Source organism: Carassius gibelio, chromosome B3 (assembly GCF_023724105.1).
Source record: "Carassius gibelio isolate Cgi1373 ecotype wild population from Czech Republic chromosome B3, carGib1.2-hapl.c, whole genome shotgun sequence".
Lineage (NCBI taxonomy): Eukaryota > Metazoa > Chordata > Actinopteri > Cypriniformes > Cyprinidae > Carassius > Carassius gibelio.
The window spans coordinates 4,221,608-4,245,497 of record NC_068398.1 but is presented as its reverse complement, the minus strand read 5'-3'; the positions used below and the strand labels follow the sequence as shown (position 1 = coordinate 4,245,497).

The 23,890-nt window shown below is 36.8% G+C and overlaps 2 protein-coding genes across 2 annotated transcripts in view; both read left to right on the top strand.

Moving 5' to 3' along the window:
• Positions 1-23,890, top strand: part of LOC127952595 (contactin-3-like) — a 271,167-nt gene that overhangs the window by 214,160 nt on the left and 33,117 nt on the right. The gene's annotated exons all lie outside the window — the stretch shown is intronic.
• Positions 1,450-22,252, top strand: LOC127952592 (gastrula zinc finger protein XlCGF8.2DB-like). The gene is made up of 2 exons (XM_052551232.1): positions 1,450-1,891; positions 18,776-22,252. The coding sequence occupies exon 2, from the start codon at positions 18,781-18,783 to the stop codon at positions 19,825-19,827; it is 1,047 nt and encodes a 348-aa protein (XP_052407192.1). The 5' UTR covers positions 1,450-1,891; positions 18,776-18,780; the 3' UTR covers positions 19,828-22,252.

Below are 23,890 nucleotides of genomic sequence, written 5' to 3'. Positions count from 1 at the left end.
TATCATTTTTAATATCAAGCAAACAGCTTTTTCAGAAAGCTGCATATTATCATTATGAAGTGCTTTCATTTATCTTGGGGGGGGGGGGGGGGGGGGGGTAAATGCTTGTTTTCACTCAATCTCCTGTTAATCTTGAGTACCTATAGAGTAGTACTGCATCCTTAATAACTCCAAAAAGTATTTATAGTATTATAAGTATTATATTTATAAGAGATAGTCTGTACCGTTTTTTCCCGGAAAAACACGACCGGCTGGAGGCGTGACGTGTGGGCGGAGCTAAAGAATCACGAGCGCCAGTAGGCTTTTGCGTTGAGAGCGTTTGGAAGCTGTGACATTACCATGAGGAAAAAAAAATTATCCAAAACAAACCATGGCTAACAGTCAGATTCAGCCGTTTATTTATGATCCAGAATCAGATCCAGGGGCTGAAATTTAACAAGAGCAGCAGCAGCAACAACGTCTCTATGTGGTATGTATTGAAACTGTATATATTTGCTTAGCGGTTTTGGAAAATGACTAAGTTCCACTTTATGTCGTCTTTAAGGTGTACATGTGGAAAGTGCAGTTTGATGGCAACATCGCATGTTGTTTACTTGATGTGCTTACACGCCGATAGCTAAGTTAACAACACAGAGATATTTGAAGCAGTTTTACTCACCGCATGCGGTTCCAACACATGATCGTGACCCTTTTTAATTGGGACTGCATCATCCTTAAGAAATAAACGATGTGCAAATCCGGCGTCAAACTGCGCCTTGTTTGTAAAACAAGCATCTTCGAAATGCAGGGAACAAACAAAAACACTTGCACAACTCCGTTGATGCTCTGTAAAAATAAACTCCATCTACTGGTCCCTTAATGCTGTTTTTTTTTTTGGTAATCTGTGCAGGGTTGTCTTGCCCTGGCAACCAAAAACACACCTCTTTTGTGACATTTCGCGACGCTCTCGCTCTGATCAGTGAATGTCTGTTGTGCTCTCAGTGCTCTGCTCTACGGGAGCATGCGCTCTTACGGCAGAAGTGCCATTAGGACCCATATAAGGAAATTCCGCTCCATCTAACGTCACACAGAGCCATACTCGAAAAAAACTTTACGAAACTTGTGACAAACCGGAAGGAGTATTTTTGGAACAAAAATACTCCTTCAAACCTACAACTTAATTTTTGAAACTTTGTCCATGTTTAACATGGGAATCCAACTCTTTAACAGTGTAAAAAACTCAGTATGCATGAAATAGCATTTCACGCCCCCTTTAATTTCAATTTTGCTTGAAAATTTATAATAAATTTATTTCTGCAGAAAGGAAGGGTTTTTTTTAAGGAAAACAAATCAGAGCACCTTTTGACGGTTCCCTGTGTTACTTCCTCTTGTCCGGCACTTCACTCTCATGTCCAGCAGGTGGCGATAAGACACGTAACGTTTGTTTGGCAAACACCAATAAACCTCAGAGGAAGAAGATCAGTTTCACCGCCATCTCTCTGTTTTTTTTTTTATTCTGGTGATGTTCAATATAATCTGTTAGCGAAGTTTTTTCTATAAGTAGAACAATACAGTTTTTGAAACTGTGCAATTAATATTCTCATCATCACAGTCGTGACTAAGTTTTGAATCAAGCAGGAATATCTGGAGGAGGATAATCTGAACTGAGATCGGCTGTTGTGAAGATGATGTTTGTTAAAGAGGAGAGTGAAGAAAACACGAGAACCAGAAACCTGGATAATAAAACACGTGGAGCCAGAAACCTGGAGAATAAAACACGAGGAATCAGAAACCCGGAGAATAAAACACGAGGAATCAGAAACCCGGAGAATAAAACACGAGGAACCAGAAACCTGGAGAATAAAACACGAGGAACCAGAAACCTGGAGAATAAAACACGAGGAACAAGGAGGTTTGTGTTTATTATTTATTCATCTTTAATGAATATTTTTGGTACATTCACAGATCCTTTATTAAAAAATAAGACTTTAATTATAATTAAAATGTCTTAAATCCATGTTTCAAAGTTTTTATTTAAATGTGACTGAACTGACACTGAGGATATTTAATTATTACTTTAATTAGACTTTACTTTTGCTTTTTGGAATCATAAAACTGTGTTGAACTCAGAGCATGTAAATTTGTTTTTATGCTAGTATAAAACACATTTTAAGTAAAGTCGCTATAGGACTGTGGTTATTTTAAATCATGTAAATGTCTCAGTGGAGAATTATTTGCTTGTTTGTTACATTTCACTGTAAATCAGTAACAGTTTTGCAGCAGGCTTTGCAAACTGAATTTTCCTGTAAGATATATGTGACCCTGGAACACAAAAGCAGTCATAAGTAGCACAGGTATATTTGTACTGATAGTCAAAAATACATTTCTATGGGTCAAAATTATCAACTATTCTTTTTATGACAAAAATCATTAGGATTTTAAAAAGCCCTCTTCGGTAATTTTTGACTGAAAAATGTTAGCTTAATTGGAATGAGATGACACTTGGTGACTTTTTCACATTTACTATATGAACAAACAAAAAATAATGGACACGATTCAGATATGTTGAAGGGTAAAAAAAAAAAAAATAGAACGTCAAGATATATATCTAACTGTAAAACCTAAAAAAATGAAGAATTTATTCATTAATTTCGGTCTATATGATATAATTACGATATCGATATGAACACTATTAAAAAAACCTCATAAAAACTGCCAAGAACGGCCATAACAGATGTCTATTCTGTACCTACGAAATAATGAAAAATTTATTTGCCAAATGGATGAAACCTATTACTATAAAACTTTATAATATTTTAGGGAAATAAAATGGCACAAATAAATAAATATTAATCTTTTCTTTGCATTTAGCCTTCATACAAACAAGAAATGTGAAATCACTGTCAAATAAACATCTCAGGCTTACCTTATTGATTTTAATATATTTAACCTCAGACTATTGGCTAACACTGTACACTACCAGTCAAAAGTTTTTTAACAGTGAGATCTTTAATGGTTTTTAAAGAATTCTCTGCTTCTCACCAAGCCTGTTTTTATTTGATCAAAAATACAGCAAAAACTAACATTTAGAAATATTTTTACCATTTAAAATAACTGTCTTCTATTTGAAAATATTAAAAAAATAAAATGTATTGCTGTGATTTCAAAGCTGAACTTTACCATCATTACTCAGAGTAGCAGATTAATTTATAAATTTATTTAAAATATATAAATTTATTTAAAAAGCATTTATTTAAAATAGAAATCTTATATAACATTATAAATGTATTTATTATAATTTTTCATGAATTTAAAGCTTTTGAATGGTATAGTATATATTGTTACAACAGTTTTTTTTTTCCCAGATAAATGCTGATCTTTGGATCTTTCATCAAAAAATCCTGAAAAAATTGAAACAGTTTTAAATCTTGACAATCAGCAAATTGGCATATTAAAACGATTTGCCAATAAGGGAATTTGTCAAATTTCATGATTTGCCAATTAGAGAAGTCATGGCCTAGTTGTTAGATAGTTTGTCTCCTAACCCTAATGGTGCGTTTACACCAGAAGTGAATAGAGCATCTGGCGTGAGAGATTTCACTGTTAAGTCATTGCAAAGATGTGAATATAAAACATGCAGCGTGAATGAGGCGGCGCGTTTGACGCAATTGACCCACGAATGACGCAGCGCGAATTGAGAGTTTCGGGCGTTTTGAGTTGAAAAATTTGAACTTTGGCGAAATTTCGCACCGCGTTAACCAATCAGGAACTTGCTCTAGTAGTGACGTGATTAGGATGTAGCGAGCGGAGGGGAAACAACAATGGAGGAAAAGCTTATCATCGCTGTATGTGGATACCCGGAGCTGTACGATACTTCTTCAAAAAGGATCTTGCTTGTGTATATATAACATTTTAATAGATTAATTGACTAAAGACCAAAGGTTAAATTTACCCCAAATGAGTTATATTTTATCTTGAACCACTAAAGTGACATCAGAGCCAGCGGCACGTCAGAAGGTCTAGCTGAGGTGAGACTGCTCTCGGTGGATACATTATCACTGAGCTCCCGCTGATCGAGTGGAGCTCGTCTTCGAAAATTGGTGAAACACATATTTAAATAGACACTGTCTTTTTAAATATACCACATATTTCAGTTTAAAACAACTACATTGTCGCCTGAAATACTTTTAAAACTATATTTCATGCTGTGTGAACTCAACCGGCAGAGCTCAGACGCCCCCTCCCCCCATGACGCAAATTTGCATCTGTTGTGAAGTAAATTTCACGCACGAATGAAGCGAATAATCTCAAAATGTTAAAACGTCCAACTACTCATGAATAGAGTGATTTATTCGTGCAAGTTGTGTCTGGTGTGAACACACAAGCCGCTTTTCCACTGTCGGGCCAGTGCGAGCCAGGGCTTAAAGCAGGCCGGGCGGGGCTCATAGCCTCGGACCAGTAGCACCGAGGCCAGAATAGCGCAGGGTTTCCACAGTGGAGCCTGAAGCTCCACTGCGCGTCACTAAAACACGCCCTTTAACACGCCTCTCAGAACAACGTCATGCAACGTCATGTTCTTATGCTTATAAACGTGCAATATCCTTATATTTATTTGTTAACCCTCCATCCTAGAACATTCCTGCATCTCACTCAATCCTATTCCATTATCATTTATAGCACAATTGTTTATACACTTATATATTTGCCAAATTGTAAATCTCTTTTTTTTTTTTTTTTTTTTTTGTCTGTGTGTTGTTGTCTCTGTGTACTGGAAGCTTATGTCACTAAAACAAATTCCTTGTATGCGTGATCATACTTGGCAATAAAGCTCTTTCTGATTTATAACCTCATCATTTCACCAACAAAGAGAAGTTATCAGAAAACTAAGAAATAAGTCACTGGAACATGCGCGATCACAAAACAGCATGATAAAAGCGGCCGTTTGTTTGCATGCTTTGGTAAATATTCTAATTCAAAAGCATCGATGTAGAATAAGTGATACATTGATCATATTGATTTAATTTATCAGGACTCAAAATTAATCACACATAAATACACTTATTTCTATTTTATTTATTTATTTTTAACGCTTATGAAAATAGCCTGCTTATTCAGTCAAGTCGGTTTCTGTTTATTAGACACAGTAGCCGTCACATTTAGAATGAATGATAATATCTCTATTTTTATAAAAGCTCCCGAACAAAAAACTTTATTATATTTTTTTTAAGATAGGCAACGTGATCTAAACTCTCGAGACGAGGCTTGTGACAGATAATATAAGTTACTAAATAAATACACGATTGTGATAGAGAATAAGAAGCTGACGTCGGATTTCTTCAAGTGGTCATATTTACCATGTTTACTATGGTAACAAGTTTAGCGTGCATATCTTTTTCATAGCTTATAAATATTTCTGCCTTGTATGGTGATTATAATCCACATTGGATCAAGTTATAGATTAAGTGAGTTTTGAGCTCGAGCTGTTATCTTTCTGAAATGATCCGCCGCGCAGACTCTATTTTTATAAAAGCTCCCGAACAAAAATCATTATTATATTTTGATGACATGCAACGTGGAGCTAAACTCACGAAACGAGACGACAGATAAAATGTTACTTAATAAATACACAATTGTTATAGAGAATAGGAAGCTGACATCCGATTTATCCAAGCAGTCATATTTACCATGTTTACTATGGTAATGTTAATGTTTAGCGTGCATAGTCTTTTACATCACTTATAAATATTTCTGCCTTGTTTAGTGATTATAATCCACATCGGGTCAAGTTATTTCAAACACTTGCTGCTAACTAAGAGTGAGTTTTGAGCTCAACTTATTTTAAAAAGTCTTTAATACCGGTGTTAAAGCTGTTATCTTTCTGAAATGATCCGCGGCTGACGCTCTCCAGACACGGAGAAACTCCACCTTTGTTCAGAACCCCTCCTCTAGCCCCAGCTGGCCCGCTTTGGCCCAAGGTTTTCGTTGGGCCAAAAAACCCTGGCCGTTGGCCCCGAGGAAGCCCCGGCGAGGCACGATCAAGCCCCGGAAGTGACAGTGGAAACGCGACTGGCCCTGGCACGCACTAGCACGCCTGGTTTAAGCTCGCCAGTGGAAACGCGGCTACAGTAAGGTTGTGGGTTTGAGTGTTTGGCTGGCAATACCACGACTGTGGTACTCTTGAGCAAGGCACCAAACCCCAAACTTCTCCCTGGGCTTTTGTGTGTGTGTTCACTGCTACGGGTGTGTGTTCACGGTGTGTGTGTTTGTGTTTGTGTGCACTTTGGATGGGTTAAATGCAGAGCACGAATTCTGAGTATGGGTCACCATATTTGGCTCAGTTCAATCAGTTTTTCACTTTATTTATGAATCATGTGACACGGAAGACTGAAGTAATGATGCTGAAATTTCAGCTTTGATCACATGAACAAATTACATTTCAAAATATATTCAAATACAAAGCAGATATTTTAAATTCTCTGAGAGCGTTAGAACTAGTGGGTTGGCCAGTAACGGCTGTAATCGAAGCGGCTCCACTCTTGAACGCTACTTTTCAGATAAAATGAAAATGCCATCGAAACTTTTCTGAAGACAGTCCTTTCCCTCCAGAGACACATTCATACAAAACACTCGTGCCACATTCTTATTTTGAAACCTGCAGTGCTCATGTTTATTAGTGTTGCACGGTGCACCAATACTTCAAAAGTATCGCGATTCTCGGAAATTAAAAACGTCACGATTCCTAAATTTATTAGTATCGATACTTCAAATAATGACTGCGTTCCAGATTTGTAAGAGACGTATTTCATGTTGGTGTGTGCAACGCATGCTTCCAGTGCCTCCGTATGGACGTCTGTTTTTTTCTCCTCATGCAAGCAGCAAAAAAGCACTACAGCGATTTGTTTGGTCAGACAGTTCATATATAATATTCACATTAATAGGGGATTAAACGTGGAGCTATTTTCTGTATGTTAAATATGAGCGTATCTGCACAGCACCTATAACTGCGCTTTGTATCTGCTGATGCTGATTGAGATTTACATGCTTGGCTCACTGACCCTGTATACTCATTCATTTCATTCATAAATGAGATGTATTAGTTCATTCAACTCATTCACGAATGAGAAGATCTCTCGATCTCGTTCCGTGAAGGGCGGATGGGTTCACTACATTCAACAAATCACATGCTCCGTCACATTTTGAGTAACTCTTTGACAGGATGAAACAGTTCACAGAGCTGTTCACGAGCTGCTAGCACCATGCTCACGCGCTACTGTGGAGGGAGGAACTTTAGTGAACGAGAAATATGAGTCTAGTAGCAACGTATCTTCCGTGATGTCCCCGATGCGCGGGCCGCGGTGGGTAAAGAAATGTTACTTTATTTGCGGGCTGGGGTGGGCCAAATAATTTCATAAAAGCGGGACCCACGGGTTGGAAAAAAACCCGACCCGCGCATCACTAGGCTGCATGTGCGAGCACAAGTGATACTGTGGCCACCGGTCCACGACTGGTAGAAAAAGATGACACTCACTAATAAAGCTCACTGGCTGAGTTTTCTCCTCTGAAAGAAAAGGTTGCACAACTGACAGAATAAGTTACAATATCTGAGATATTGCTGCTAAATTTTATTTGTTTTATTTTGTTTTTTACTTGAATGCCATTGCTTATATTGAAAGTCTTTTGACATTTAATCTTCTGAGTTCAGAAACATTGTTTAATATAATCGCTGTTCATATTTTTATTCAAAGTTCAGAATCAAGATAAATTTATTACTCTAATGTTTCTTATGATAACTGAGACAATGCTGCTAAATTTATTCTTTCTTTACCTTGAATGTCATTGCTCTATTTTATTTTTTATATTTTGATATTTCATATTTTGTTCAAATATTTAATATATCTGCTGTTCATGTGTTCATTTATTAGTACGTTATATGATTAGAATGTTGTCCCAGTTTTAAAATAAAGCACAGCAATGATATTTGAGAGTGTATTTTCCCTTTTCAGTAAAAGTATCGAAAAAGTATCGAAATCGCAATTCTTGACTAGGTATCGGTATCAAAACAATAATTTTGGTATCGTGACAACACTAATGTTTATTCAATAAAGTCAAACACTAAAAAGAAATCAATGTACGGGAACACTGGTGATGTATATCAAAATATCAGAAATGTTTTAAAATCATAACAATATGTATTGCAATATATATATTTTTCAATAACGGTGATATTGAATTATTTGCCAGCCCTACAATGAATGTTTTTCGCGCTGAGTATTAATTGCTTCACTCTGTCCGTGTTCAGTCTGTCCACACAGACTGTGGTGGCAGGTGAATTTGTGACATTTATTGATAAGGAGATGTCTGTAAACTGAACGTTTTTTTGCACCAAGGATACACACCTTTCAAAGTCGCACCTGACAGGACAGTTATGCTATTGAATTAGATTAAAGCTTAAAATAAAGAATTTTCATGTTTTGGGTCACATAAATCTCTTTATTTATATAACGCTTCTAACTATATAGATTGTAACAAAGCAACTGAAAAGCATTAAATAGAAAAATAGTGTGCCAATAAAGCAAAAAAAATGTCCACAGAAATGCGTAATTCAGTGATGTAATTTGACGTGACAGGATGATCTAGCAATGTGGGCAGAACCAGTTAATCAATGATGAGAATTGTTGTTGTGAGTTCTATCAAACATAAGGACATAAGAAGTTTTAAATATGTTAAATGGTATAAGAAATGTCTTAATTATCATTTCAAGAGGTCTTACAGTTGGGCACGGAAAGACAAGAGTTGTGATATGCCTGTATAGGGCAATGATGTCACTAGGGCTGGGACAACGCGTCGAGGTCATCGATGACGTCGACGCAAAAAATACGTCGACGCAAAATATGCGTGTCGATTCGTCGACCTGTTTTTATTTCTCTAAAAAACGTTTGCAAAACGTTTACCTTATGTGCGCTGAATATACGCGATGGCCGGATCAACATTCTGTCCAACGTTATATAACCAATCCAGGGGTTTTTCTGCATTGATCTTTTTTTTTGGCGGCTGTCAAAGCCTAATTTGATCGGTGAGTGATGCCTGACAGGGCGCGTACGAGAGAGAGCCCCGGCTGCGCGCGCACACTCACAGTCTTCAAACAACACGAGCGCTTCTTGCTCTCTCTCTACCTTGTGCATATTAACCAGTGGCGTAGCCAGAAAAGAGACTCTGCGTGTTCATATGAAAATCTGGGTGTGCCACATTTATTGTCAGATTACTGTGCAACATTATGGGATAGCATTTTTTTCGCACTGCTTCCGTCCAACCATACTCCTAGTGGTAATTTGCAGGTCGTGTCATTATGTAGTTAATTGTTAAATATAATAATTTTCTTCCAAATACGATAATTTTGAACTTCTGCTACGATACTTGGACATTTCCAATCTGGCAACATTGTCTGTTGATGTTGGGCCCGGGGAGGGAGAAACATCCTCATCAGGTGTAAAATTAAGGCCTTGTGTCCATCAAGCCAAGGTTTTTTGCTAAAAAAAAATTAAGATAGGAGCTCTGCGACATATTGATAGCTAGCAATGTGCAATCAAAAATTATCTGTTTATATCATAGACTGCTGGGGTCACAGTCAGCTGCTGTTTGCTGATTGGTTGGCAGTCCAAATGTCGGCACATATATTTTAACAAAAATAATTAAAAATGTAAATTACATTTGAACATTTTTAGCATTATTGCACCATATATTGGATTCTTATTTCTGTGCCCCTGAGAGTATGATTTAAAATGTTCAGTGGCGTCACAGAACTGCCAGATTCAAACAGCTTTCGCGCGTTGGCTGGCACTGACCCAGAGACAGACGCGCTCAGCGCTTGTCATATATCACAATATGAAGTGTTTTCGACAACATAATGTTTATTTTAGGTTTCATACATGTAAATATACATAATCACTAGTTAAACAATACATTGGTAGTTTGTAAAATACACACTGATGTCTATGGAAGCAGCAAAAACTATCTAATCAAATGTAATTTGCCGACCTGTTTTATTCATATATCAGACACACATAGCAGAACAATAAAGTTTACTCTATTCTTCGTCCAGTTCAACAGCCACTTACTTTCATGTATTTCGGGAGAAACTGGGGAATCCATGTGCTGTACGTTAAATCCGGCTGACAGGACTCTGAACTGCAGCGCTCATCTCGTTATAGATCAAGATAAATTATAAAGGTTTTTAATCGAAGAATTGGAATATCAGATAGTTGACATGTTAAGCAAGTTTGTTTATATATTTTAATAAAAAATGAAAAACTAAATAAAACGAATACCGATACATCTGTAACAGATGATCTGTTAGTGGCTGCGGTGTGTCACGTGACAATCATGACGCGTCGCTATGGAAACAAGGGGTCAGTTAAAATATTCGTAATTTACGCGTGAAAGGGTTGATTTAAAAATATATATATATTTTCTAAGTAAACAACAATAGCCCAAGTTTCGTAAACATTTTTTATTGAGAAAAAATAATTCTGCATCTATTTTTAGGTGTGCCAGCTGCCACTGAGGGTGGCACAGGCACACCCTGGCACACCTGTGGCTACGCCACTGATATTAACCAAAATCATTAAACACGATAGAAAAAGGGCGAAACACTAAAGTTTCACGCGCACTCACAGTCTTCAAACTACACGAGTGCTGTCTTGCTCGCTCTCTCTCTCTCTCGCGCTCTCTCTCTCTCTCTCTCTCTCTGCATATTAACCAAAATCATTAGACACGATAGAAAAAGGGCGGAACGCCAAAGTTTCACGTGGAGCATTGGGAGATTTTTTTTTTCTCCATGACAGGCTGCTGGCTCCCACTGTTAATTATTTATTTATTTTGGAAAAGCACTCTCTGTATTAGCTTATAGCCCCTCAAGTTTACATTGGTTACTGTATTCTTTCAATTGCTCTAAACAAGTATTTTGGGTGAGCTTTTTTATTGAATGCTAGACATCAAGTTGTTGTTATTTTCATCTGAAAGAAGAACTTTTTTTCAGTAAGCTAGGTCCTATGTGTTCAGTAAGCTTGTTTCAGTAAGCTATGTGTTTTCAAGGCTTCAAGGTTTTATTGAATGCTATCTCTATACAAGTGCAAAGTAATGCATTCTTAGTCAGTCTTTTATTTTGTAATTTTTAAGAGCAATAAACATATATTGCAATGTTAAGGAAATCATGTTTTTTTCATTCAGATATGTAAATCAACATGTATAAATTGTTAGTAGTCAATTAATGGGGAGATAATCGAAATCGAATCAGTCCGAAAAAAATTAATCGTTAGATTAATCGATGCATCGAAAAAATAATCGCTAGATTAATCATTTAAAAAATAACCGTTTATCCCAGCCCTAGATGTCACTGAATAAATATAAGCGCTGCACGTTTGAAGTCTACACGTGCCGCGGATATCTTTTCTTCATATGAATGTATCTGAAGGGAACCAACTGTCCTCAGAAACATGTCATTGGTATTAGAGCCCGACCGATATGGATTTTTGGGGGCTGATGCCGATATTAACTCGAAAAGAGCCGATTTATAAGACGATATTTTGATTTTGAAAATAAACTGGATATTAGACCCATTTCCTATAAACTGCACTTACACAACATTCAATAGCAAAATATCTGCCTGTTCTATGTATGTGGGCTGTATAAATCATTTTCCAGAAGGGATTTATGTTTAAAAAAAAAAGCCTTAGTTACGGTCTCAATGACTAAACAATTGCACATCAAAAGTATATATTTTTTAATGACCAAAAACAGTCTGATTTTAAACATTTAACACTTTTACTTTCTTCCAGTTGAAGCTGGTTTTAACAGTCTGTGTGTGTACTGTAAATAAATTGTAATACTAAAGTTAAAGTATTTGCAGAAGTAGTCCCACACTTTGCTGCTACAGCATTCACCTTTTTCAGGTATCTGTAGGGCAGAAAGAGAGACAGAGAAAGAATAAGCATGTGTATTAATAATATCACCATGTATCATTACTCATGTCATCATTAGAATTAGAATTAGAATTATAATAAACAGGGATCTCCTACATAGGCAAAAATGAGAAATATATATATTATTTTATTTGTCAAGCAATAGGTATGACATATTACCTATATTTAACCATATTATTACAACATTTTCCTGTTATGTCTGTAAAGCTGCTTTGAAACAATCTGTAAAAAAAAAAAAAAAAAAGAACAAAGCGCCTGTTCAGCTCATATTTATTTACATGTCCCCTCTGGTTTAATCATTTCTGACGCACCTACTGTAGTTACTGTAACTACACTATATTTGCTCTCACAGACACATTCACAACGGATCCGTATATCTTCTCTTTGTGCAGGGAAGCGACGCGCACGCTGTGCGACGCGCCCGTTTTTTCCAGGCGCGTCCGCACCGCATCGAGTTAAAAACATTTCAACTTTTCAGAATGCCGCAGGCGCACCGCGGGTCATGTGACAAGAACTAACCAATCAGCTTCATCCTTTCCCGTAACCACGTTGAAAACTGAGCCAAGATGAAGGAACAGCTGTTCATAGCTGTATATGGATTGCCATTTTGAAATAAATTTATTAGCAGAGCTACTGCGAGCGATTTTTAGCGCTGCAAATCCATTTATCCTTTGCTGAAATTTCCGCGTCTTCATGGAGAGAGAACGTCATGGTTGTTAAGCAAAGGCAGACGCCTCAGGAGCGCTTCTGCCCGAGCGCTTTGGAGAAGGAAAAAGCGGCGCGCCTAGCGTTTTCCATGCATTTTAGGCGCGATATGTGAACGGCCCCTTACGCGGTCATTATGTGGGAAACACTGCAGATATATTTAGAATAAGATAAACGCTAAAGTTATAGTTTGACCTCTTATTAACGTTAGCGCTCTTCCACTGATAAACATGGTATTAGCTTTGTGGCTAATCTAATATAGCAATGCATTAGCGGCTGTAAGTGATGTTACAGAATATTTAGAAGTGATAATGATAGGACCGTTAGCTAGAACTACCACACCATTTTTATATACAGTGTATGAACTAAATCATCTCACATGACGAACGACAGACTCACCGTCAAAACAGTAGGCTACATCTCTTGTGGCTTGGCTGATCGCTTTCTTCTATAGTGGAGTTGCAGACTCTCTGCAACTGCGGAGCTCCCTCTGGTGGGCAAACTATGCAACACTCATAACATGAGTGAAGCATGAGACTCTGTTTCTCATGTTTCATCGGCCGTTATAAACGCCGATGCCGATTTAAATGCAATAAGCTCATATCGGCCGATAATATCGTCCGGTCGATATATCGGTCGGGCTCTAATTGGTATGCATTAATTTTTCCAATAATTCCTGATGAAGCAGTGTTTATGAGCACGGAGCTGCTTTGTGTACAGCCTTTACCGGGAAAACCACAATATTTCAGCGCTCCTAAAGCGCCTCCTTGTGGCAGAGAATGAATTTGCATTTCCACAATTAGGGGTGGGCGATATATTTAGATGATAATATCCAAATTGTTGTCTGGACGATATGCAAAATTGGGGAATATTTCATAATTTGTACAATCCAACCCCCCAAACATGAAAAGAGCTGAAGGAAGTTAAAGAGAAAACAAATAATACACGCTATCACCTTTTAAACAATTATATGTAGCGATTTTAATAATGTAGTAGGGGTTTGTTTTTTTTGTACAAAATCACGATCGTTCCTCGATTGCACGAGAGTAAGCTGCTACTAATTTGCAATACAACTACGGAGTTCTGAGCTGTGTGTTATGACGTGTGTTATGACGTTACAAAAATCCAAAAACGTAAGGAGTAAAGCCGATGTATGATTAATAAAATAGCTGCTAGAAAAGGCAAAATATGCATTGTTTTTGGAAAACTGAAGTCTGAAGTTACATTTCTTAAATGTCTGTGGCATCCCCAAGTGGTGAGCTTCGTGGTTGCATCATTAGAAAATTGTGTTGTATAATGAGGAGTCCAAAAGATGGAATACATTGTCCCAAGAGATCCACCGGAATAGCCTCTGAACACGAACAGGGCTTCTTCTATTTTTACAGGGCTTCTTTATTAATACAGTGAACTACCCATAATGCCTCAGTGCCCCTGACCTCTTACGTCATTACAGTGTGCCGTGCGTATGTTACTCATTAGTCACTTGTTATCTAGCTTCGAGCGCAACAACACAAAAATTAGCGAAGAAAGCGAAAATACACAGTCATCTTCAAAACCAGTGCCAGAGCTAACAGCGAGATGTGGGTCAGCTTATTTAGCCTTGAGATGGTTTGGACGAGCAACAAAAGTCGCCCAGCTGTAGAATTTGTCATATGCAGATCGCCGTATAGCAGAGCGCCACAACCAACCTCTTCCATCATCTCCGTACCACGCACAAAACACAGTTTGAAGAGTATGAAAGGCTTCGTGCTGAACAAAACAGCACTGCTGCTACAAACACAGTACAAAATAAAAGAACAGACACAACATGGCAGAAACATTCACAAAGAAAACTCCATATGACAAAATATCTTTATGTACTAGTAATTCTATACAATAATAGGTCAAATGCAGCAAGTCAAAAGACCAACTGGACCTTCTTTGCCAATTTGCAAACATTTCTTTAAAGGATTAAAGGAAAAATATTGTCTTAATATCGATATCGAGATATTGAAAAAAATATCAAGATATACATTTTTGTTAATATCTCCCACCCCTACCAACAAGCCTTTCTTGCTGTTTATGGTCAGATCAATGCAAATGTCAACTCATGTTTTAACACGGCAAAGTTGTACATGAGAAAGAAGTTAATGTGCCTTCTGGAAATCTAAACAATTAAGATAAAAATGTATGTATTAAATTAACTGTTCTAAATTGACAATTTATTCTTGATTTATAGTTTTTCATAAAAATGGTCTAAAGGCTGAAATGCTTTGTTTTTATGAAAACCTGTAGGCCTATCTAAACTGTAAATCATGTAATTTTATGGCTCAATACTGTTATCACAGACATTATCCAACCCTACTCATTCGTGTTACTTCAGCAGCTCTTAAAATGGACTTAAAATTTTTTTTTTTTATTATGCAGATACCCTGTAAATAGTGAAATAAAATTCCTTCCTTCATATTTGTTTATCTGTATATTGAAAATATTTTTGATTGACATTTATCTGATTTTATATATATATATATATATATATATATATATATATAAAATTATATTATATTATAATGTTTTTTTTTTCTAAGATTTTTTTTTTTTTGTGTTTGTATTTTTTATTTTGGCTAGTTAAATTTTTGGCTACCAAAATCAGAAGATTACCTGCCCGAAGTGCTACCAGGGATTTTAAAACTTTGCAATCGCTGTTCTCTCCAATGACCCCTTCTGTCTTACACGTCTTATTTGCTCCAGTTAAATAGTGCTTGAATTGTGCATTATTTTAGTCATTCCCACAGGTTTCTCACTTATATCTGATCTATATTAGTGGAGCGCACAAGCCTAGCTTGTGAGCCACAAATACTAAAATAAGTGTCTATATTAACTGTGTTAAAATGTCTTGGCGAGTATCAAGTTAAACACAGTTAGTTTTGGAACGTTAAATAGTTGAGAAAGGGAACACATGTTGTGTAACAGTGTTATAGTCCATGGAAAAACTCTTAAAGGCACCACAGTCCAATATTCCTGCTGCTGGTCTATCATGTTAACAAAAAACAAAAGAAAACCACTCTGCTCTTGACTGAATACGTTTCATAACTTGAACGGTAAGCATTCATTTGTATTTAATGTTTATAATGAAGACTACAGAAATTGCATTTGATAAAAATTAACATTTGAATACTTCAATTTCTGTAGTATTTCTTACCTGAATTAACTATTTTTGCTGTTGTTTACATTTTTTAAATTTTTTCTTATTTTATTACTTTATATATGGTTACATTTTTTATGAAAATAAAACTTTGGATTGAAGAAAAGTTTATTTTTTTGTATATGCAGTCAATTATAGCTGTTAGGGGGAAAAATGTGAAGAAAAATCTGAATTTGCACAAATCCGTATCGGTAGATCACACAGGATTTTGGAATTGGCATAGAAAATTGCAATTAGTGCATCTCTATCAAAGAACAAACCTTGATAGCTGGAGCTGTCAATGGCTATGTTTACATGGGCACTTTTGGTTTGATCGAACTGAATTCGTTATTATTGATGAATCTGATTGTAGTGTTTATATGAATGCTTAAAGGGGGGGTGAAATGCTTGTTTTCACTCAATATCCTGTTAATCTTGAATACCTATAGAGTAGTACTGCATCCTTCATAACTCCAAAAAGTCTTTGGTTTTATTATATTCATAAGAGAAAGATAGTCTGTACCGATTTTTCCCGAAAAAACACGACCGGCTGGAGGCGTGACATGTGGGCGGAGCTAAAGAATCACGAGCGCGAGTAGGCTTTTGCGTTGAGAGCGTTTGGAAGCTGTGACATTACCGTGAGGAAAAAAACATCATCCAAAACAAACCATGGCTAACAGTCAGATTCAGCGTATATTTATGATCCAGAATCAGATCCAGAGGCTGAAATTTAACAAGAGCAGCATCAGCAACGACGTCTCTATGTGGTATGTACTGAAACTGTATATATTTGCTTAGCGGTTTTGGAAGTTCCACTTTGTCGTCTTTTTTTTTTTTTTTTTTTTTTTTTTTTTTTTTAAGCTGTACATGTGGAAAGTGCAGTTTGATGACAACATCGCATGTTGTTTACTTGATGTGCTTACGCGCCGATAGCTAAGTTAAAAACACAGAGATATTTGAAGCAGTTTTACTCACCGCATGCGGTTCCAACACACTATTGTGACCCTTTTTCGTTGGGACTGCATTATCCTTAAGAAATAAACGATGTGCAAATCCGGCGTCAAACTGGGTCTTGTTTGTAAAACAAGCATCTTCGAAATGCAGGGAACAAACAAAAACACTTGCACAACTCCGTTGATGCTCTGTAAAAATAAACTCCATCCACTGGTCCCTTAATGCTGTTTTTTTTTTTTTTTTTTTGTAATCTGTGCAGGGTTGTCTTGCCCTGGCAACCAAAAACACACTTCTTTTGTGACATTTCGCGACGCTCTCGCTCTGATCAGTGAATGTCTGTGCTCTCAGTGCTCTGCTATACGGGAGCGCGAGCTCTTCCGGCAGAAGTGCCCTTAGGACCCATATAAGGAAATTCCGCTCCATCTAACGTCACACAGAGCCATACTCAAAAAAAACTTTCCGAAACTTGTGACAAACCGGAAGGAGTATTTTGGAACAGAAATACTCCTTCAAACGTACAACTTAATTTTTGAAACTTTGACCATGTTTAGCATGGGAATCTCTTTAACTCTTTAACAGTGTAAAAAACTCAGTATGCATGAAATAGCATTTCACACCCCCCCCCCCCCCCTTTAATAAAGTGATTGGATTAATGTGCATGTTTATGTCACAAGCTTCAAATTGGAATACTTTTTTTTTTTACATGTGCATTGCTCAAATAGTGAAAGTGAAAATGACATTTAAATGTACATTTAGTCATTTAGCAGACACTTTTATCCAATTATCCAAATGAGGACAATGGAAGCAATTAAAAACAACAAAATAGCAATATGTAAGTGCTATAACAAGTCTCAGTTAGCATAAACACAGAACACGTAGCAAGGGCTTTTAAATAATATAATAAAAAGAAAACCGATAGAATAGAAAAAAAGAATAGAACAAGCTAGTGTTAGAGGTATTTTTTAATACTTGTATAGTAAAAGAAAAGAAAATAGAATACAAAAATATAAGATAAATAGTTAGATAAGTTTTTTTTTGTTTGTTTTTTAGAATAGAATAGTGAGTGCTAAAGTTAGAGAAGAGATGGGTTTTAAGCCGATTCATGAAGATGGCTAAGGACTCAGCTGCTCGGATTGAGTTGGGGAGGTCATTCCACCAGGAGGGAACATTTAATTTAAAACTCCGTAAAAGTGACTTTGTGATTCTTTGGGATGGCACAATCAATCGACGTTCACTTGCAGAACATAAGTCTGAAGTAATAAATTTAGGTAAATGGGTGCAAAGCCAGTGGTGGTTTTGTTGGCAAACATCAATGCCTTGAATTTTATGCGAGCAGTTATTGGTAGCCAATAGAGCTGCAACTAACAATTATTTTTCTGATTTGTCGTCTAATCTAACGATTATTTTTATTACAATAAATAATGTAATTTTTTTAATTAGCTAATGATTCCTTTGGATAACTTTACAAAAAAAATATAAGTACAACTTCTAATATAATATTTCAACCTTTATTCATTTTCAACCAATGTGGTTGAAGTTTTTACAGTATAAAATAATAGAGGCAAATAAAATAATTTTACTATGGTAAATATGAATTGATGATAGCATTTATAATTAAACCACAGTAGCCATAAATTTACAGTTGTCTGAGATGTCATGAAATGTTCTTTAGCATCCAAACCATTCAAACCATTCGAATTTCATTAGGATCATCTGAATCAGATTAAGTTATTTATATGAAAGTTTTTCAATCCAACTGAGCCGTTAATAAGATTACAAACGGATTATTTGGGTGCGTGTAAACGTAGCCAATGTGTAGTTTCTCTACAAAGTAACATCACCATCTACTGGCCTCTCAGCACAATGCAGTGTTTTTAGATATTATCTGTATTAAAAAGGGACCGTTTTGGCATTGTTTTCATTTGTACACTCATTTTATCCTTTTATTTTTCAAATGTATAAATTGATTTTCATCTTTATAATGATTTAATTTCAGGCCTAATGAAAATGAAGGAAGAAAGACCAGATCTGAATGACGTGGAGGAGGAATATCAGGATCAGAAAGATCAAGATGTCAATGGAGAAAAATCTGTAATTTGCAACATTAAAAAAACAGACGTCAAAAGGCCTTTCAGCTGCTCTCAGTGTGGGAAGAGCTTTACACGGAAAGGACACCTTAAAAATCATTTGTTAACTCACACTTCAGAAAAGCCTTACAGCTGCTCTCAGTGTGGAAAGAGTTACGCACAGAAAGGAAACCTTAATAATCATTTGGTAACCCACGCTTCAGAAAAGCCTTTCAGCTGCTCTCAATGTGGAAACACTTTCAATCGTAAAGCAAGCCTTGAGAAGCACATGTTGATTCATGCTGGGATAAAGCCTTACATCTGCTCTGAGTGTGGAAAGAGTTGTACATATAAAGAAAACCTCAAGACTCACATGTTAATTCATACTGGGATAAAGTCTTTCAGTTGCTCTCAGTGTAAGAAGACTTTTACACATAAATCAGGCCGTGAGAAGCACATGTTAATTCATACTCAGATAAAGTCTTTCTGCTGCTCTCAGTGTGGAAACGCTTTCAGTCGTAAAGCATGCCTTGAGAAGCACATGTTTATTCATACTGGGATAAAGCCTTACAGCTGCTCTGAGTGTGGAAAGAGTTTCACACAGAAAGGACAACTTAATAATCATTTGGTAACTCACACTTCAGAAAAGCCTTTCAGCTGCTCTCAGTGTGGAAACACTTTCAGTCGTAAAGTATGCCTTGAGAAGCACATGTTGATTCATGCTGGGATAAAGCCTTACAGCTGCTCTGAGTGTGGAAAGAGTTACACACAGAAAGGAGCACTTAAAAATCATCTGGTATCTCACACTTCAGTAAAGCCTTTCAGTTGCTCTCAGTGTGGAAAGAGTTTTACGCAGAAAGGACACCTAAAGGATCATTTGGTTACTCACACTTCAGTAAAGCCTTTCAGTTGCTCTCAGTGTGGAAAGAGTTTTACATATAAATCAACCCTTAAGAGACACATGTTTATTCATACTGGGTAAAAACCTTTTACCTGCTCTCAGTGTGAAATGTGTTTAGAACAAAAATGAGACCTTAATCATTTGGTAACTAACACTTCAGAAAAGCCTTTCACCTGCTCTCAGTGTGGAAAGAGTTTCACACAGAAAGGAGACCTTATGGCTCGTTCCCACTCATCGGTACAGTACAGTTCAGTAAAGTATGATTTGATACGGGGAACCCTGATCAGACTTGCGTTTCCACTACCAAAAGTACCCTTATTTGGTTAGGTGTAGTGTATGCTGGAAAGTAGCGATTGATGATGAACTGTGACAATAAGCACAACTCTGCCTTGTTTTTTTAAAAATCAGTGTTAATGAACACTAATAGCCATCATAAAAGGATAAGTATAAAGTTTAAGAGACTTCTATAAGAATAAATAACAGTTCAGTGCTGCCTCAAACACATCGGCCAAGCAAAAATGGCAAATATTGGTCAGTATATCGGCCTTGATTATATATTGGTTGACCACAAATATAAAGTTAAACATAACTCTGCTCAGCCAAAAAGATATGAAAAGGAACAAATAATAGATTCATGAGACCACAAATGCCTGTTAAATATAGCCAACACAAAACAAACTCTCACAGTTTCTCGTGTTTTATCACTTCAGAGACATCAGAGCCAGCGGCAAATGACGGAAAGACTAGCCAAGCTAAGGCAGCTCTCGGTGATTGCCTAGAGCTCAGAAATCAGCATAGCAAATTTTCAATGACTAAAGTACATTCATGCCTGAAAAACTCTTAAAACCTACATTTCATGACACAATAACAGTAATATTTAGAAAATTATGCAGGTCTTAAATAGTTAGTTCACCCAAAAAATGATTTAATAACACACCCTCATGTCGTTCCAAACCCGTAAGACCTCCGTTCATCTTCAGAACACAGTTTAAGATATTTTAGTCCGAGAGCTCTCAGTCCCTCCATTGAAACTGTGTGTACGGTATACTGTCCATGTCCAGAAAGATAAGAAAATCATCTTCAAAGTAGTCCATGTGACATCAGAGGGTCAGTTAGAATTTTTTGAAGCATCGAAAATACATTTTGGTACAAAAATAGCAAAATATAATAACATAATTTTCATTTTTGGTCAACTAACCCTTTGAGGTAATGACGTTTCACGGCTATTGTCTGTTATTTTGTAAAAATATAAAATTATCAAATACACAGTTATTTTTGTGTGTGTTTACGCACTCTGATGTAAATAAGCCCAATAATAATGGAGAAAAGAGCAGGAACCAGTGAAGGAAAAGCTTTATCCCCTTATATCACACAAAAGTGGCGATTCTAGTCAACCAATCAATATTCTGCGGTTAGTTTAGCTCCACCCTTTTGCTACCCTTTGCTGTGCTAGGTACACTAGTGGAAGGATAACTGAAAAAAAAGTGGTATTGTATGGTTTCGCTATTTTGGTACCATTCACAAATTCTGAGAGTGGAAACGGAAATGTACAGTATGCGTACAATACTGTACTGTACCGAACAGTACTGCTAAATGGAAATGAGCCATTACTCACTTGGTAACTCATATTTCATTTTGGCCTTTCACCTGCTCTCATTATGGAAAGTGTTTGGCACGTAAAGGATACTTTTGAAATCATCAGATTTCCATTTTCCGCAGGTTCATATGAATCTTTAGGGTCTTAATAAAACGTCTATAACATACTTTGTCAATCAACAATTGTGGGAGGAGCCTGGATTTGTGTCGCTTTACACTTGGCATTAAGATCATTAAAATAGGGCACAATGTCTATCAAATTAAGATTTTTTTTTTTGTCTCAGCAGGTTTGGTTTCTTTCTTCTACATTAGTTTATTTTCTTTTCCAATTTTCTGAGAGATTTGTGTTATACGTTTTGCCATAAAGCCATGTTACACGTTGTCTGTACCAGCTTTAAAACTTCATCCAGCAAACACGACTCAAGACCATCCTTCAGCAAACGCCCAAGACATCACTTCCAATGACTACTGAACTCCAGCCAATCAACAACATACAGAAACCCCTTTCTACAGCCATGCCATACAGAAGGAATCCCCTTAAAACAAAGGCAACACAAGTACAATCTCCAGATTCAAGCTGAACTGGTGCATTTAATATAAACTTTAATAGCCTCACTGAGAAACTCAATGCAAGGGTTTATTGATTAAACACTCTTCAGGTCTGAGGAATTGACTATATTTCTATAAACATTGGATTTCACATTTTCACTCTCACAAACTCATTCTTTCCTTACTTTATTTCTGCAGCTTATGAATGTTTTTGTGTGTGTTCATGTATTAGATTAGTTTACATGTATTTTGATTTATTCAGTGAAGACTATGTACATTGTAAAGATAATTATCTTTTGTTTTGTGCTTAAAAGTTAGTGTCTTAAACTGCTGATCTTGTTACCATGCTAATGAACTGTTTTTACTATATTTTGGATTGATGTCATAAATAAATCCCTTTGAGCTAAACTGACCTGTTTCCATTTGATTTCCTTATGATTCTACTTGCATTAAAATTAATTTAATACCTTTACATGTGAAAGCCATTTGTCTTTTGAGCTTTCCATGTTTTAATTTTCTCACTATAGCTTGAAAATACACCGTATAAAAAAAAACAATAATCTCAAACATTTACTCTGATTTAATTGATCATTTTCATTTCATTGATTATTAATACATGTGTACCTTTACTTTAATAAAAAAAATAATTGTTTCTGATTTGTTTCAAAATTGTAATTTTGTAAATAACGGTTTAATTTAAATTATAGACGAGCACAAACTGGGAGCTGGGTCTCTTTATGTACAGAGATGAAAGAATGAGATTAATAAGTCTGTCAATCAGTTTATAGTCTTGGCAAATACATTTTTACAAAGACACTAATGAATACACCACATAAACTGATATGCCATTGATCAAATGCCATTGATCATCAAAATATACACAAGTAAATCTGCTAAATTATGTCTATGAGTCATTGCCATGATTGATAGTGATGACAAAACATCCGACAAGCCAATGTCAAAAACAGAGCTGCACATTCAGATTCAGCATAATTTAGATTAACAAGTCTGGCTAAATGTATTTAGCAGTTTTTACAGATAAAGATAAAGCATTGTAAGATGTAGTCGTTTTATAATAAATCCAAAAGCAAGAGTTGAAATAGCAGCCGCAGCCAGTGAGTGATCTGCTGCCATCTGCTATTTTTTTATGTCATCTTCATGAATGAAATGTGAATTTAAAGTGAATTTTACTGCACAGCTGAAGAGTTGAAAAATAATAAAGACTTTAAAATGAAGGTAAGTTACTGATTATCAAGAATGCCATAGATGTTGTTTAAGAGATAGCATCGCTATCTATTTAACTTTATCATAAATGTTTATGACAGTTTATTTTTCATCACTCAGATGTACAGTTCCCTTTCAGTCGGTCACTCTCGACGCCACGTTGGTCGCTTCGATAGACCATTCTACTTAGAGTGTAAACTAAACGAGCCTGGCAGACATGAGGGACGCCGACAAGGTCCGGTTTCTCAATGCCCCTGTGTCCCAGACCGGCCTCTTCGGCGACGCAGTCGAGATCTTGGCCCAGCAAGTCTCGGTTGCCCAAAAGCAGACTGAGGCGATCCGACCAGCTGCTGCTATCTCCACCCACCCGCCGGCTTCAGTGCCCCAGCCTGCTCGTCGCCAAGGGCAGCCCCCTGCATCCGCCCCTGTTCATGCATCGCATCTGCAGCAGCCTCCAAGTGTAAACCACACAGCTGGCCGCGGGGCCTACGCAAGTATGCGTTTCCCCCAGTGAGCCTTCTCGCACAGACATTGTGCAAAGTCCGGGAGGATGAGGATTAAGTCTTGTTAGTAGTGCCACATTGGCCTACTCGGACCTGGTTCCCCAAACTAGTGCTCCTCTCAACAGCCCCTCCTTGGCCAGTTCCTCTGAGGAGGGATTTACTGACTCAGAGATGGGGCACCATTTGGCACCCGCGTCCAGACCTTTGGAAACTCCTGGTTTGGTCCCTGGACGGGACACGGAGGTTCTAGGTGGCCTACCCCTAGAGGTAGT